Source organism: Pagrus major, chromosome 8, assembly GCF_040436345.1.
Source record: "Pagrus major chromosome 8, Pma_NU_1.0".
In the NCBI taxonomy this organism is placed as follows: Eukaryota; Metazoa; Chordata; class Actinopteri; order Spariformes; family Sparidae; genus Pagrus; species Pagrus major.
The window spans coordinates 14,745,775-14,761,613 of NC_133222.1; the positions used below are offsets into that span (position 1 = coordinate 14,745,775).

Genomic DNA, 15,839 nt, shown 5'->3' on the forward strand with positions numbered 1-15,839 from the left:
ACTTTTGTCATATATGGTGTTTACTTTTATTATTAGTGTTAAGCACATTGAGTCTCCGCCTGTCATATGAAATGTGCTATATAGATAATCTTGACTACTCTAGATTATCTGCTGTTATGTTGAGTGTATGTGTACAATATATGTAGGCTATATGGTATAGTATTTAGACTATCTGTATTAGATTTCCTTCAAGGGTGTGGATGCATTGTACTTTGAGTTGCCATGATACATTGAATGGTGAGCACATGTGCACCACTGATCGTTGTCCACGAGGTGGCCCTGTTTAGTTGGTGAGTTAAAAATGCAAATGAGGGCAAACAGTCTTTTCTTACCAAACACACAATCTGATCAATATGTGGAAAACTGAGATTGTGTCATACCAGAGTAATAGTAATAGATGGATAACAAAGTGAATAAATGTTATGATACAAATGTGCACATTATTGTGCTGCTTGCTCAGCCTGTCAGATGATGAGTGTGTACCCGGTCATGTGAGTGAGCCATAGGATCAGACTACAGGTGTCATATTACAGTTATAGTTAAGTGTGTGAGTGTGTGTGTGTGTGTGTGTGTGTGTGAGAGAGAGAGAGAGAGAGAGAGAGAGAGAGAGAGAGAGAGGAATTAGCAGGTCATAGTAATGAGACAATATGTCAAAACCTTTGATGAATTATCTTGTTATTATTAGTAACGTTAAATTAGTAATGAAAAAGTATGTCATAATATCGACTTTCTCAGGCAAAGAGATAGTTAAGAAATAGTGGATATAAAAAGTAAGGTACTTAGAAAGAATACTTATATATTCAGTGTAAAGGTGCACTATGTGGTTTTGGGGTAGTTTTTTAATCAGAATTCATTGACTGATTTTTTTTTTATGCTTAAACAAACTAAGTAAACAAACCCTTTATATTTTTATGTGGCGGACCCTGCCACCTTTCTAGCTTCGACCAGTGTTCTGGGGACCTTATTTTCTTTTGAGAACAGCTTGTTTATTCAGTTATGGAAAAAATAAATATTACTGAGTTTGTATTATTACCTCATTAATATTGTAAATATTAAAATTCTGAGTTTGAATTTCTTCCCCAAAACTACATAGTGCCCTTTTAACTCTGGACTTTTCGACTAAAAGTTAAAAGTTTGACTAAATATAATAATATTTAGTTTTTCTCCTAATATTTTGTCTGCAGGGAAACTTTCAATATTTACAGAGGTCAACATCTTATTTAGAATCATAGATCATAATCTTGCATTAAAAAAGTCAAACTTTTGATGAATAATCTCATTATTATATTAGTAAATTAGTAGTATATCAGTATATCAGTCTTGAATTAGTGATAAAGTATTCATACTGTTTACTTTCTCAGGCAAACTTAAGAGATAGTCATGAAATAACTAGATATTCAGTTTCACTTTGGACCTTTAGACTACAAAGTCAAAAATTTGACTTAATATGATTATATTTACTTTCTCTCCTAACATGTTTGTCCTGCAGAGGGGCCTGTATGTCTTTTTTTTATATTTCCATTTTTATTTTTATTTTCTTTAAATGCTAGAGAAAGAGTAACCCCTGTAACTCTGTGTAATAAATAATTCCTCTTGTGGATTATGCATATTTAATACATGCATCTGGCAGCCCATCACATCTGTTCAGTGGACAGTAGGAAGCGACCGAACTCCAGACGCACCAGCCTCTGATTCGCTGGATGGCTGGGACCTTGCCGAACGCGGAAGTGACGTCAGAGCGACCGTCCAGGGACAGTTTCGGTATTTACAGACGGGCCCGTCAGCTGTATGCAGTCTGCTGGGAGTCCGCCGCGACCTACACAGTCATGGCGCCCTTGTCTTTCCCCCTGTCGTCTCTCCTGAGGCACAGGGACTGTCTGCAGAAGGCGAGTGTCTTCAGTAACGTGTTACGCGGGTTACAGCACCGGTCGGTCAGGTCTCGTGTATGGAAACGGAATTTCGGCGCGGTGGCACATGGAGTCGGTCAACTGCTGTCAAACCAGCCCAGAGCCCAAAACTACGCAGCATCTGTTTGTAGCAGCTCCTCGGACGGTCAGGACATAACGGAGCGGCTGTGGTCTGTGTACAAAGAGACCAAAAGACAGACAGAAGGTATGGACAATACTAACAGTGACCATTAATTCATTAAGATACAGCAACTGTTGTTGGTCTCATTATAACCCTGTTATGACTGATGTTTCCAGCAGATCGATGCACTAACCATCTCTACAGCCTCACATTAGCCTCTCAAGCAATCAGCTCACCCTGCACTTATGCTATCATACTTTGTTTTACACATAAACGGGATGGACAAAACAACACGAACACCTGCGAAGGTGAAGTGTAATGCAACAGTAGCCCTGAACTTACCTTTTGTAAAGCTTAGAAAATGCAAATGTAGTTGATTGTTGTGTTCCAGCATTTCTGGTAATCTGTCACACCTCTAACCACTAATTAAAACCAGCATATCCACCAGCATCAAGGGGCTTGGTAGCACAGGGCTCCACACTAATTTCCCCCACTGCTTGCACTGGTGCATCCATTTTCATCATTTTCGTTTAGGTGCACCCAATGATATAATACATTTTAACTTCTTAACACATTGTATAAATGATTGTAAACAGGGGGGAAAAAGGAAGAAAAGGAAATGCCCTAATTTCAATTGTTTGAAAAATAAACCTCTAAATCTCTTGAAAGACTTAAGTCACACATGACAGATTTTTGGGTGCATCTGGGACCAAAATAGTCGAACCCTGGATTCCTGTAGCACCCAGATATTTACAGAATTTTTTAAACATCTTCATAACACACAAGAACTAACAACTAATTGCAGAGTAGACATTACCAATTTATAATATGTAATTCTAATTTGATAGTAATACTTGGCTCTGTACACATGTTTATAGACAGAGGATTCTGGAGGTGTAAGCAAAAATCTAAGCTGGCAAACAAGCCAGATGTTTTACCTCACACAGTTCCACATAATTGCCTTCCTTTCAAGGCATGTAGGAACAGGAAACAAGTTGCCAGCAACAACTAAACTGTGCACACTGATGTTCATTTGTAAGTGGTGATACTGAGAAATAGTGCAGGTACTACAAAGCAACTTATCCATAACCTTCAACAAACTCGGATATCAAATGTAGTTCGGTCCTAAGACATTCTTGTCTGTCGTGGCAGGACATTATGTTCCCAAATGGAAAAATAACCTCATGTGTTTCTTTCCTCTTAGATTTGATCCCAGTCATTTCCACCAACTCAGTCAACCCCGACACCATTTTTTCCAACAATGAGATGAGCCTGCGAGACATTGAGATCTACGGCTTCGACTATGACTACACCCTGGCATTCTACTCCAGACACCTCCACACCCTCATCTTCAACATTGCGCGGGACATCCTCATCACTAACCACAGGGTAACTGTGCAGGGTGACTCTCGTAAAACCACACATTGTTGTTCCGCATACCTTCAGAATCATTCATAAAACTAATTGAACAGAAAAGGACAAAATACTATCATGTGTTTCTTGTCATGTTTCAGTCCGATCAGGATACATTAGGAAAACACTGTCACTGTGCCACTGAGCAAGGCATTTAACCCCTCAAACATGACCAGTAGAGATACAAAGAGATTGGTTGTAGAAACTTGTGTTTATGACTGAATGTGTTTAAGAACTTTGGTGTTAATAAGCTGCATAATCGACTCAGTGAAGGTTTGAAATCGGCTACAACTGTGTTGCACCATCAAGAATCATTTTCACCTTCCTATTTGCAATATTGATGTTGCTTAACTGTTTTAAAGGGACAGTTCACCTCAAAATTAAAAATACATATTTTTCCTCTTACCTGTGGGCTATTTATCCACCTAGGTTTTTTTGGTGTGAGTTACCAAGTTTTGGAGATGCCGGATGTAGAGATGTCTGCCTTCTCTTGAATCTGATTGAAAGGGTTAGGTATGATGGATGTCAATGTCATCCAGCTCATGGTGCTCAAAACCACATCATGAACGGTTACTCAAGGTAATACACAGAAGTAACCATGCAACAGTGTGAGGATGTAAACATTAATGATGTCGTCTTCACCTGCGCTCTAACACCAGCTTGCTTAGTTAGCTATAGCCTCTTGTCCATGTGTAGCTGCCTAAACTCATGAAGTCGCACGAAAACAATTTAGATTGATAAGTAGAACTACAGGTAAGAGGACAAACATGTATTTTTGCGGGGTGAACTGTAGCTTTAAGACTCAGTAGATCTAATGCCCTGTTTTGTTGTCACTGAAAATCTTAAACCAATTTGTTAATTTTCTTTTGTCTTAGTATCCAGAGGGGCTGCGGGAGTATGAGTATATTCCTAATTTTGCTGTAAGAGGACTTCACTATGATGTTCAGAAGGTGAGAAGGTCTTTGCTTATCTAACTCAAAAAACTTCTGTTTTGTATTTTGCATCAATCGTACCAAAAGCTCATGCGAACATCATTTTTTGGTAATATCGAATGCTTTGTAACAGGCACTGCTGATGAAGATAGATGCATTTCACTACATCCAGCTGGGAACTGTCTACAGGTATCTGTGCACCATGTAACTGCTCACACCACTGTATTTGGTGATAAATATGAAATTCACTGTGTGATTATAACATGATTGGTATGAATGATGTGGTATGAACTATTTTTTAAGTTCACCCAAAAATGTAAATACATTTTTTGCCTTCTCATCCCAATGCAGATGGAAAGTCGGGTAAAGTTTTGTAGTCCACAAAACATTTTTAGAGCTTCAAAGCAAAACAGCGTTCCAGCTCATCCTGTGTAAACCAAATCTCTGGAAGCCCTCAGATCCAAAATTGATTTAAAGGACGTCATTTGCGTCCCTTTTAAAGCCGAAATCTTCACTGTAGCTGCTAAGCTAAGCGTTAGCGCACACCTTGTCTGAAGTGGGGGCCCAAGCACACCCACTCACCAAGGGTGTAAGTAACATCTTTTCATATCAGCTTGGGATCTCAGGGCTTCCAGAGACTTGGATTATGGCAGACGAGCTGTATGGAGCAGTTTTACGTCCACATGCAATCCCCGTATATTTGAAATGCTGTTTTGCTGTGAAGCTCCAGAAATGATTTGTGGACTACAAAACATCAACCTACTTTCCATCGGCATCAGGCTGAGTACATAATGATTGAGTATTCATTTTTGGTAGAACTTATCCTTTAAGGATTTGATATTTTGTGTGTCCTCTACAGAGGTCTTCATTCAGTTCCTGATGAGGAGGTAATCGCCATGTACCAAGGCAGTCACGTACCTCTAGAGATCATGAGCGACTTCTATGGCAAGGTGATGATCATTTCCTCCTTTATCTTTGACAAGAGAGACACTGCAGAATCACAAACAACAGAATCTAATGATGTTAATCACTGTCCTGCAGAGTTCCCACGGCCACACCATGAAACAGTTCATGGACATATTCTCCCTGCCGGAGATGACCCTCCTGTCCTGTGTCAATGACTTCTTCATGAGGCACAACATCGATTATGAGCCGGTCCATCTCTACAAAGACGTGAAGGTGCACTATCTTATTATTCTACTATCTTTGATCAATGTTTCAGAGAAAGCCAGAGAACAATATTTGAAATAATCTGACAAGGTGAATTTTCCCATTTACTGTATCTCCCATGGGCCATTGTGTGTAAAGATATTAAATCACTCCACATGTACATAAATGCTAGTGTATTTAAAGTGTTTGTAGTGTGCTGTGATACTCCAGCCATTCAATCCTGTCTTAATTTTAGCTCTGAAAACTGGTGTCTAATTTTAGTCGAGCAAGCCCGCCTCCAGCCATCTGCGTCTGTTCTCTGGTGGCTCTGCTACTTCACAGGGAGAGGGACGAGAAATCAGCGCTGTGTTCTCCCTTTGAGGGCAGCTGTCATGCCGGTTCTGTCTATTCTGCGCGACACTGTAGTGTTCTTGACAGATCGCTGTCATTAAAAAGCCCTCACACACACTCTCTGTTCCACGAGTGCCTCTCATATCTTTTCAAGGACACCCTGCTCAAATCTTTTTTTTCCCCTGCCAAGCCTGATTTAGTATTCAGCATTAACCCGGTCATTTTTCCTTTGACTTTTGTGTACATCAAATAATCTTTGCACATGATAAAGTTCTGTTGAAAGTTCCCTTAAATGTGCAACTTTGCAAGGTAGAGTCTGTTTACTCTGTCACTGACTCCAAAGCACAAGTCACTCTGTTGAAAATGTTGTGGAAACTTTCTCCCTCTGTCACCAAAGTAACTAAACTCCAGGGCTCGCTTTCTTCATATTCAATTTGTATTCAGAGATCCCCGTCTTTGTGCTTCCAAGTCAACCGTTTATGTACAGAGCAAAGTGTTGCTACTGGAGCTGAATGCTAACACTGTGTCACTAAAGTCATGACTTCCTGCCTGAGGGCTGTTTACTTCTTCCTCTTCACAGGAAGCCATTAGAGATGTTCACGTCAAGGGCATTATGTACCGAGCCGTGGAGGCAGATATCGGTAATGTTCTTTGATTTATATTGCTTTGTTTGAGATAATATAAAAATTACACAGCCACATTTGAGTTGTTCACGAAAAAACAATTCAGTATTAATGAGACTGTGATACGCAAATAAAAAGCTTTGTTTGCTTTTTGTTGTGTGCAAATGATATCAGAATCACCCACCCGGCTCCGTCTCTCTCCCTCTGTTTTTCTAATTTTTCAGAGAAATACATATGCTATGGTGAGCAGAGCCACGCTGTGCTGAAGAAGCTGTCAGAGCATGGAAAAAAGATGTTCCTCATTACCAACAGCCCATTTGACTTTGTGTAAGTGCGAGCGGACAGAGTGCACACGTGATTAATTAAAAACGTCATGTGTCCGTGCACTAATATTTAATTGGCGCTGCTGGATAATGTCTAAACTTTTATAGACGGGCAACCACACATCAAAGGGCCTCCTGTCTGCAAATGTTTCTAATTTATTGTAAGTCATTGACTGTGAGCCTCCTTTGAAGTCAGGCTTGAATGCACAAAATGGTCAGCTATGCGTATCCAACCCCAATTTCTACTCAAAAGTCTAAAAGCATTCAATCTACAGTTTGTCCTTCATTTAATACTTTATTAAATTCAGTCAAAAGAGGGGCTTTTTTACTTATTTGTTCATTTTCTGCCTCCGTGCCGCTGATAGCCGTGGTTAGAGATGTTATTTTTTTCATTCTTGTGAACGTGATATCTCAGGAGTGCCTTTGAGGAATGTCTTCAAAATTTGGCACAGATGTCCCCTTGGATTCAACGATGAACTGATTAGATTTGATTGGTCAAAGGTCAAGGTCGCTGTGACCTCACAAAACACATTCTTATGATGTCGTAACTCAAGAATTCATATAATAATTACAACAAAAAAAATGTCTAATAGGATAAATGATGAAGTGATAATAATGTTCTGGCCATTATACAATGCCATAGCTCAGGAAGAGCAACTTGACTGGTGCACAGAGGAATACAACTTTGAGGCTTTGATTCTAGTTTAAGCCTGTTTCAACCATTGTCCCATTGAGATAAAATATTCTTTTTTTAACAAGGGAGACCTGGCCAAGAATAGCAGAAACACAGAGTAACAACAGGTTTGAGTTGCATTAAAATGATCAGATCAAACATTAGCACACAGAGGATACGAAGGGATACAATGTTTTCAAGTTTAAGATCAGTATTATCAGGTTGTGGGTGCAGAAAACCTCAAACTTTCTTTCCCAATTCACTCCAGACTTTGGGAATAACAAATCAGCAGTGTCCAGCCTGTCCGTACGCTGAGATTTGAGCCGCAAGGTCCTTGCAGGTCGAAAAGACCTTGCATCTTGCAAATTTTAGTGCCTCTCATTTTCCTTTTATGCTCTTTTTTATCCTGCACCTGTATGAAGGTACGGAAGTTCATTATTCTACATTTTCACAATAAACAGAACATCCAGGTTTCCAGATTCCCCCCAAAACTTGAAAGCCAAGTAAACAAGAGAAATGTGAGTATTTGTTTCCTCCCTGACTTGAATCTTTGTCCTTCTCAGGGACCGAGGAATGAACTACATTGTAGGGAAGGACTGGAGGGACCTGTTTGATGTTGTGATCGTGCAGGCCGACAAACCTGGTTTCTTCAACGACAAGAGAAAGTAAGTGTGTTTGCGTCTGCGGCTCATACTATACCGCTGCAGTGCCTCTTTTAGCCCACTAGGGGCCTCATTGGGCTACACAGCCAACAGTTATCAGCAGATCTTGTGCACTGAGAATGTGCATTGTATAGCTGCCAATATTAAATAGATTTGTCTTTGTGTATTTTTTCCCTAGACCATTCAGGCGAGTGACAGACAAAGGTGCGTTACTGTGGGACAGGATTCACAGGTTGGAAAAGGGGAAGATCTACAAACAGGTATTGTGCCTGTGGATCACCTCAGCGTTCCAGTTAACCATTTTCCTCTGGATGAAAGGCATGATTGATTTATTTAATCTGTGTTTGATCGCCGCAGGGAAACCTTTATGAGTTCCTGAGACTCACCGGCTGGAGAGGTTCCAAAGTGCTCTACTTTGGCGATCACATCTACAGTGACTTGGCAGTAAGCAGCATCCAGGCATATTTACAAACAAAGGACTCATTATAACTACACAAAACACTGTCGTATGATATGATTAAGATGTTTTGAACAAAGAGGGGAGCCCTGCTTTGACCATGATCCTTTTAAGATGAGCTTGTTCTGGGAGTTAATCTTTATATGTAACAGTATAAATCCTAATGATCTGTGAGCAGATGCACAAAAAGATGCTGAGTGAATGTTTGAAATAGAACAAAGATATTAAAGTAACTGGGTTGCATTCAACCACAGTTACAGAGTTTGGTTGACGGGCATTTTAATGAGTGTCTACAGTGTCTACAGTGTCTACAGCATCTACAGCTACAGCTGAGTATGACTGCACCTTATTTACCTTTCTATACCTGTCACCTAGCAACTTGCCAACAGCTGCCCCTCATCTGCGCTAAACAAACTAACAGGCATCATTTCTTTTTGTTTTTTCTCTTTACCGCGTCACAATGAGTTATAACAACCTGGATATATGAGTGTGTCTGATCAACTCTAAGTGGTGATAATGAAAGAGAGAGTTTATATCTTTGGCATAATGCCTCGCTGGTAGCAGGCAGCCGGCTGTCAAACATGTCATCTTGCTTATTTAGGAAGATGGAACATGGCGTATGTGGTTTAAAGCCGCCGCAGCTCACAGTCAGGCGGAGATGAGATCATTACTGCAGGAGGACACAGAGCAGAAGCATGTCGGAATTGCTAAGGAGTTACAGGGGTGGGAAGGATGGAGCAATATTTTATTTCTGCTTCACCGAAATATACAGAAGAATACCCCAAAATGTTCTCACTTCCCTGGATCCATTTCAGCAGGGTCCGTCTTAACTGCAGCCAGAGGAGTTGAGGCCTGAAGTCTATTTCTTTTTATCTTATTCTTACAGTTACATTAGGGCTGAACACATAATCGAAATATTATGGAAATCGCAATATGGCCAAGAGTGGTGCTAGTGAGATGCCCCGGCTCACAAATCACATTCTCCACACGTAAGAGAGCACCATTTTTTGGTAGAGACCCAAGCATCATCATCATTTTTATATTTTTGACAGTGAAAATGAAATGCAAAAATTACCATCCCCATTAAATTCATGACTCACACTGCCATATCTGTCAAAACAAGTGACAGCCCTGAAATATATACAGTGAGTTATGTCAGAGTTTTCTCAAAAATATGAGTATGACACTCTTATAATGTCATATATTTCTGATATCACAGAGTTGGTGCTGCTCCTACAGCATCATAATCAATGTTGGTCCAGGTGTTAGATGTCATAGTTTTATGACTTGTGTTGGTGTTAAACATATTATTGTACTCTTCACTTATTAATTTCTTTTTAGTATTCTGTCTCTGTTTGGTTATGTTTAGGGGACTCAAATATTTAGTTAGCTTTAGGCAAACATGGTTTTGGGTTAAAATACACCCTTTCTCAATGTTAAACATGTGTTTGAAAGGATATTTTTCTGGTCTTTTTCCTCGAGTTGCAAAGCTATGATGGTCCTGAAGGCCGACAAAATTTCAAGACTTTAACTAAATTGTATCATGCATAGCACCCCCTCTTATTTAGTGCTTGACAAATCAATCTGTACATGGTAGTTTGGGTTCAAGACTGGTCTTCTGGTCCTTTTTTTTTTGCAGGATCTGACGCTGAAACACGGCTGGAGGACGGGTGCCATCATTCCTGAGCTGAGGAAGGAGATCAAGATCATGAACACAGAGCAGTACATGCACATGATGGCCTGGTTACAGGCACTGACTGGGCTTATCGAACAGATGCAGGTCAGGGGAATATTTAAAAATCATTTGGGTCTGTCTTTTGTTTTTTGCTACATTCTCAACATTTAACTTCAATGCACTGCTCCCCAACAGGTCTACAGGGATCCAGTGTCTCAAGCTGTCGTCGATGAGTGGATCAGAGAAAGAGAAGCCATGAGGTAGTAATTACTTCTGCAATCAAGAGCAGTTTTGATAATTCTTGTAGAAGTAGTTTATACTAAGAAGCTGAGCAAGGCCGTGCTTGCAATTATTTTTTAATGCCATTTCCTCAAAATAACAAAGCTAATTTTCTTGTGATAATGGGCTCATTTGTCTTGTTATCTTGAGAAACACAAGACAGAGAGAGAATTTAAGATGAAAAATGTATGTTTTCTGGAGATCAAGGCATAATTATGGGGAACTCAACAGGTGTCTCAAGGCTATATGGAAATGTTTTAGGCGACACTATGTACAGCGGGGTGGGCTTGCAAGTTGCATGGGAAACTGGCTTTTATAACATCTTCACCGCTGCCATTGTAATAAGCTTTATTTGAGCAGCTGCTGGCGAAAGCAGAAAGATGTGAGTTAGTCATTATCTTTCTTATCTTTGTCTGTCATTAAACAAGATTGTCTGTTCTAATGACGTAGCTTCAGCAAACAACACCTCAGAATGATGCCTTGATTTTCTGTTTAGTTAAGAATCCTCCCTGGCAGTCACGACGGTGACACTCATTATTGAGTTCTCTGTAATTATCCCGTGATCTTAAGAAAGCAAAGTCATTTCCTTGTGGTAAATTATCTTGTCATCTTTTGTTTTCACAAGATAAATTAAACTGTTATCACCAGAAAACTTTGTTATGTCAAAATAATCCTCAAGATGACAGAATTTAAGAAAATCATTTCAATCCTGGCCATTCTCGGCTGCCCTGCTAACCTCATCTTGATGGAACGACTGTGTCTTCCTTGACAGGGCTCAGACAAAGGATATCTTCAACAGCCAGTTCGGGAGTCTCTTCCGGACATACCACAACCCCACCTACTTCTCCCGCAGACTCTCGCGCTTCGCTGACATCTACATGGCCTCCATCAGCTGCCTGCTTAACTACGACTTCCAGCACACCTTTTTCCCTCGCCGCACTCCCCTGCAGCACGAGTCCCCCTTCTGGCCCGAACACAGTCCTGCTGGCATCAGCATCTCAGCCTCACAGCTGACGGACAGAGTTCAGAAGTAAAGACGAGGATGTAATGATCTCCATTGCTTAGCTTTTTCAAGTTTTGAGACATTTTAGGAGACGCATGCCACATCTCAGGATGTGCTGGCAACAATCATGCAAACTGTCGATGTTTATTAAGCTTTAAACTAGTTAGTTCGGCACCTTCTCTCAGATAATTTGGCCTTTAAGAAGAACAGATTTAGTGCTTTTAATTACATGTGCTTCTTGTATTTGACATTTTCATCAGACAGAATTTGGAACATTAACTGGACTGTTTTGTGTTTGCGTGTGTGTGTGTTTCAATCAATCAACCAATCTTTATTTGTATAGCGCCAATTCACAACAAAAGTCAGCTCATGACACTTTCCAAATTGAGCAGGTCTAAACCATACTCCTTGATTAATTTATTTACATACCCAACTCTGAGAGCGAGTTTGAGAGAGTCAGCGCAGTGAGATTATACAAAGATGATGCAGTTACTCAGTCTAAACAATAGGGGGCAGTCACACATCAAGTCTTACATGGATCTCTGTGTGGATTGTATCTTTGCTTTTTTTAAGCTCTGCTTCTGTAAAACTGTAGGAGACTGTCAGATGTGACATTTACATCACAACATGTGTTGCCTTAATCGTCACATCACTGCAATGTATATATTTTTGTAACAGCTTAATATGATATATGGAAATGAAGCTTTTCAAACTTTGCCAGTTCAGCATTTTAGTTCACTCCATTTTGAACTGCACTTGGTGACACAAATTGCACATTTATGCTGTGAAATGTTTGTATTTATGGATTGTAACCAGTTCCACACAACAGCAGCCTGTGTGTCTCATTTTAGAAGTTAGAAATGTTTAATATTTGTCAGGGGAAAAAAAAAAAAAAAAGCATCATGACTATATTTAGCATGAGTGTTTGCTGTTTAATCTGTGAAGGCAGCAGCGGTGGGTTTGACACTTCTCTGCAGAAAATGTGTGAAATGTTTTCACACGTGCTGGAAGGAGAATATCTTGGATGTGTAACCTGGTGTCTTTGAGTTTGTAATTATTTGGACAAAAAGGGAATTCTTAAATACAAGTGGCCACAACCAAGACCTCATTGTTTATTGGTGTTTCTGTGTGCATATTTATGTCTCTGTTTATTAAAACTGGAACTGGCTTAATGATCTTGCTGAGTGTTTTTGTGTCACGCATTTAAATGCAATTGAAGTGATTGCATAAGTGTTCTGTAATTAGGTTTAATTAGCAGGTATGTGTGTTAATTCCTATACCATGCTCTTGTCCCCTTTTCTATTAGCTGTGTAAACAACACAGGAAGAAATGTTTCATAATTTGAAATTAATTTAGAGGACTAATTCGTCACTCTCAACTTTCCAATTACCATTACAGCAGCAGTGGGTTTATTAGGATTAATCCCTCCAAATCGTGTTAAGGAGCAATTTCCCATATTGCATTTGGGGCTTTCTCCATCAGACAGGTGCACAATCTGACATCTTGGTGAATAAGAGGAGCAGAGTGGTTCAACGGGGATCACAAATGATAAGCTCGATGACGCCGTGTCCTGAGCTGAGCACACTGTCTCTGGCCTTTCACCAAAGCTGGACTTCATTTTGGCACCATGGACAGCAACAGCACGCCGTGGAGCTCCGGCCCTCACCCTCCATCCATCCACGCCGAGGCGCTGGTGACCGCGGCGCCCACCATCTTCCCCCGAGTGGGCTACAGCATCATCTCCTTCCTCATGTTCATCAACACAGTGTTGACAGTCTTCAACAATGGCCTCGTCATAACCGTGATGCTGAAGAATCCGTCTCTCCTCCAGCCCATGAACGTTTTCATCCTCAGCCTCGCCGTGTCTGACCTCATGATCGGCCTCTGCGGCTCCCTGGTCGTCACCATCACCAACTACCAGGGCTCTTTCTTCATTGGACACGCAGCCTGCGTGTTTCAGGGCTTTGCAGTCAATTATTTTGGTGAGTGGAGCTGTGAGAGAGCAGTTTGTGCTCTCTAGACTTCTGAGATCAATTTTGTTTTCAGTCTGAGCCTGGAGGTTCTATTGTTGTACAGAAAATTGTGAGGTTGAAATACTCATCCTTCACTTCATCTCAGAATGTGTTCTAGTCTCAAGGTACTCTTTCAAACACACCTCACAGTTTTCTCAGAGAATGCAGTTTGCTCAAGGGTCATGGAAATATTGTTAAATCTTCGATAAGTCAACCATGGGCTTTTATTTTGTTAATTCCTTTCTATGTCCTAGGTCTTGTCTCTCTCTGCACTCTGACCTTGCTGTCCTATGAGCGGTACAACGTGGTGTGCAAGCCCAGAGCCGGTCTGAAATTAAGCATGCGCAGGAGCGCCATCGGGCTGCTGTTGGTCTGGGTCTTCTGCCTGTTCTGGGCAGTGGCCCCTTTGTTTGGCTGGAGCTCCTACGGGCCAGAGGGAGTCCAGACCTCCTGCTCTCTGGCCTGGGAGGAGAGATCGTGGAGCAACTACAGCTACCTCATCCTCTACACACTCCTCTGCTTCATTTTCCCTGTTACAGTCATCATCTACTGCTACTCCAAAGTGCTCAAATCCATGAATAAGGTAGAGCCTGCGATGGCTCCTGCATATTTATTACACATTTACACCATTAGCACCAGATTTAAAATTCATACCACCATCCTCTTCTGTTTGCAATTTACCACCTACAGACTGAAACAAGTTATCAGCTTTTAATGGGTGTTGAATTTGCTTTCTGCTCGTACAGCTGAACAGGAGTGTGGAGCTCCAGGGTGGGCGTTCCAGCCAGAAGGAGAATGAGCACGCCATCAGCATGGTCCTGGCAATGATTACAGCTTTTTTTGTGTGCTGGCTGCCCTACACGATATTGTCAGTAGTGGTAGTCGTGGATCCAGAGCTCTACATCCCTCCACTGCTCGCCACCATGCCCATGTACTTTGCCAAGACCAGCCCTGTCTATAATCCCATCATCTACTTCCTTTCCAACAAGCAGGTGAGCAGATAAAGAGCAAATCTGCTGTAAAATTGAGATGCAAAGGGTAGGGTGCTCATATAGGATGCTTGCTCGTATATTTCCTGAGAGTTTTGATGTGCGTCTATCCCCAACAGTTCCGTGACGCCGCCCTGGAGGTGCTGTCGTGCGGCCGCTACATCCCCCACGGGGCCACCACCGTCAGCATCAACATGCGCCCCTTGAACAGGAGGAGCCGTCTGACTACCTTGAGCAAGAGCGTCAACATGCACAGCAAGGTGCTGCCTCTGTGACTTTCTCCGGCAAAAACAAGAAGCTGCCATGGCTGTCAAGTGTTTATCGGTGCCTCATCAAGGACACAGACCTGCACAGGTCTCTCAGAGAGGTCTTCAGTGAGAACAGAATCGGCTCAGAGACTGACAGCTGATATTCAGAAGGTGGACAGAACAAGTGGAAACTGACACAGTAATGCAATCCAATCCAATACCACTGAAAAGTGCTTATTTTGCTCTCTTTATGTTGAGATTTTGTAAGAGATGTGTTGATTCATCTCCTTTTGAATTTGTTTTGCCGTTTTATTAAAGGAGACCTATTATACTTTTTATTTTCCTTTCCTTCAGTGTGTTAGGTTCGTGTTTATGTACAAGATCTTAAAAGTTAAAAAGGTCACAAGTTCACAACAACAGACGCTCCTCTCTCCCACAGAAACACTGCTGCTGAAACGCCTCGTCAGTATCATGATGCCATGACATCACACTATGTCACCATGTCAGATATTTGCATAATTAACGCCTAGCAGCTAGAATTAATTTAGCACAGCTGCTCTGTTGATTTTAGCAGTGCTGGCTCAGGCGTTTAGGAATTGACCAATCAGAGCAGGTATTTCCAAGGGTGGCCTTAAAGAGACAGGAGCCAAAACAGAGTGTTTCAGACAGAGAAAACTGATGTGTGGTTTTTTTTGTAGCATTAATGCATGTAAACCTATTCTAGTTGTAACCCAAAATAAAATCATGAACCTGAAAATGAGCACAATATGTCTCCTTTAAATGACATTATATTGAAAGTTGTTAGTTATTGGTTATCCCGTTTTTCTAGAACATGTTCATTAAGATGGTTTTATTTATGTGATTTGTTTAGATCAATAAACTCAAAGATAAACTAGCCACAAAGAAAGGATATTTTGAAAGGACAGGAAAAAAAGACTAAAATGAATGTGTTTTGACGAATGTAGTTTCCATTTGTAATTCTCCATCTGTATGCATTTTTAACAGGACTAAGCCAGTCAAGT

General features: G+C 41.0%; 2 protein-coding genes across 2 annotated transcripts; both read left to right on the top strand.

Annotated features, from left to right (window-relative positions):
• Nucleotides 1-1,760: 1,760 nt before the first annotated feature.
• nt5dc3 (5'-nucleotidase domain containing 3) lies at nucleotides 1,761-12,744 on the top strand. The gene is made up of 14 exons (XM_073472729.1): nucleotides 1,761-2,112; nucleotides 3,233-3,417; nucleotides 4,317-4,391; nucleotides 4,507-4,562; nucleotides 5,233-5,323; nucleotides 5,415-5,552; nucleotides 6,454-6,514; nucleotides 6,721-6,823; nucleotides 8,056-8,157; nucleotides 8,333-8,414; nucleotides 8,512-8,598; nucleotides 10,251-10,391; nucleotides 10,482-10,546; nucleotides 11,338-12,744. The coding sequence occupies exons 1-14, from the start codon at nucleotides 1,827-1,829 to the stop codon at nucleotides 11,597-11,599; spliced, it is 1,734 nt and encodes a 577-aa protein (XP_073328830.1). The 5' UTR covers nucleotides 1,761-1,826; the 3' UTR covers nucleotides 11,600-12,744.
• A 451-nt stretch (nucleotides 12,745-13,195) lies between these two features.
• On the top strand, nucleotides 13,196-14,844 carry parietopsin. Its single transcript, XM_073471350.1, has 4 exons — nucleotides 13,196-13,550; nucleotides 13,835-14,163; nucleotides 14,327-14,572; nucleotides 14,689-14,844. Exons 1-4 carry the CDS (start codon nucleotides 13,196-13,198, stop codon nucleotides 14,842-14,844), a joined length of 1,086 nt encoding a protein of 361 aa, XP_073327451.1.
• Nucleotides 14,845-15,839: the final 995 nt, after the last annotated feature.

Bases quoted from the DNA above. Each gene is read 5' to 3' on its own strand.
- parietopsin (XM_073471350.1), top strand. From the start codon at position 13,196: ATGGACAGCAACAGCACGCCGTGGAGCTCCGGCCCTCACCCTCCATCC. The intron at 14,164-14,326 runs GTAGAGCCTGCG...CTGCTCGTACAG, and splicing joins TGCTCAAATCCATGAATAAG to CTGAACAGGAGTGTGGAGCT. The intron at 14,573-14,688 runs GTGAGCAGATAA...TATCCCCAACAG, and splicing joins ACTTCCTTTCCAACAAGCAG to TTCCGTGACGCCGCCCTGGA.
- nt5dc3 (XM_073472729.1), top strand. From the start codon at position 1,827: ATGGCGCCCTTGTCTTTCCCCCTGTCGTCTCTCCTGAGGCACAGGGAC. The intron at 2,113-3,232 runs GTATGGACAATA...CTTTCCTCTTAG, and splicing joins GACCAAAAGACAGACAGAAG to ATTTGATCCCAGTCATTTCC. The intron at 5,553-6,453 runs GTGCACTATCTT...TCCTCTTCACAG, and splicing joins ATCTCTACAAAGACGTGAAG to GAAGCCATTAGAGATGTTCA.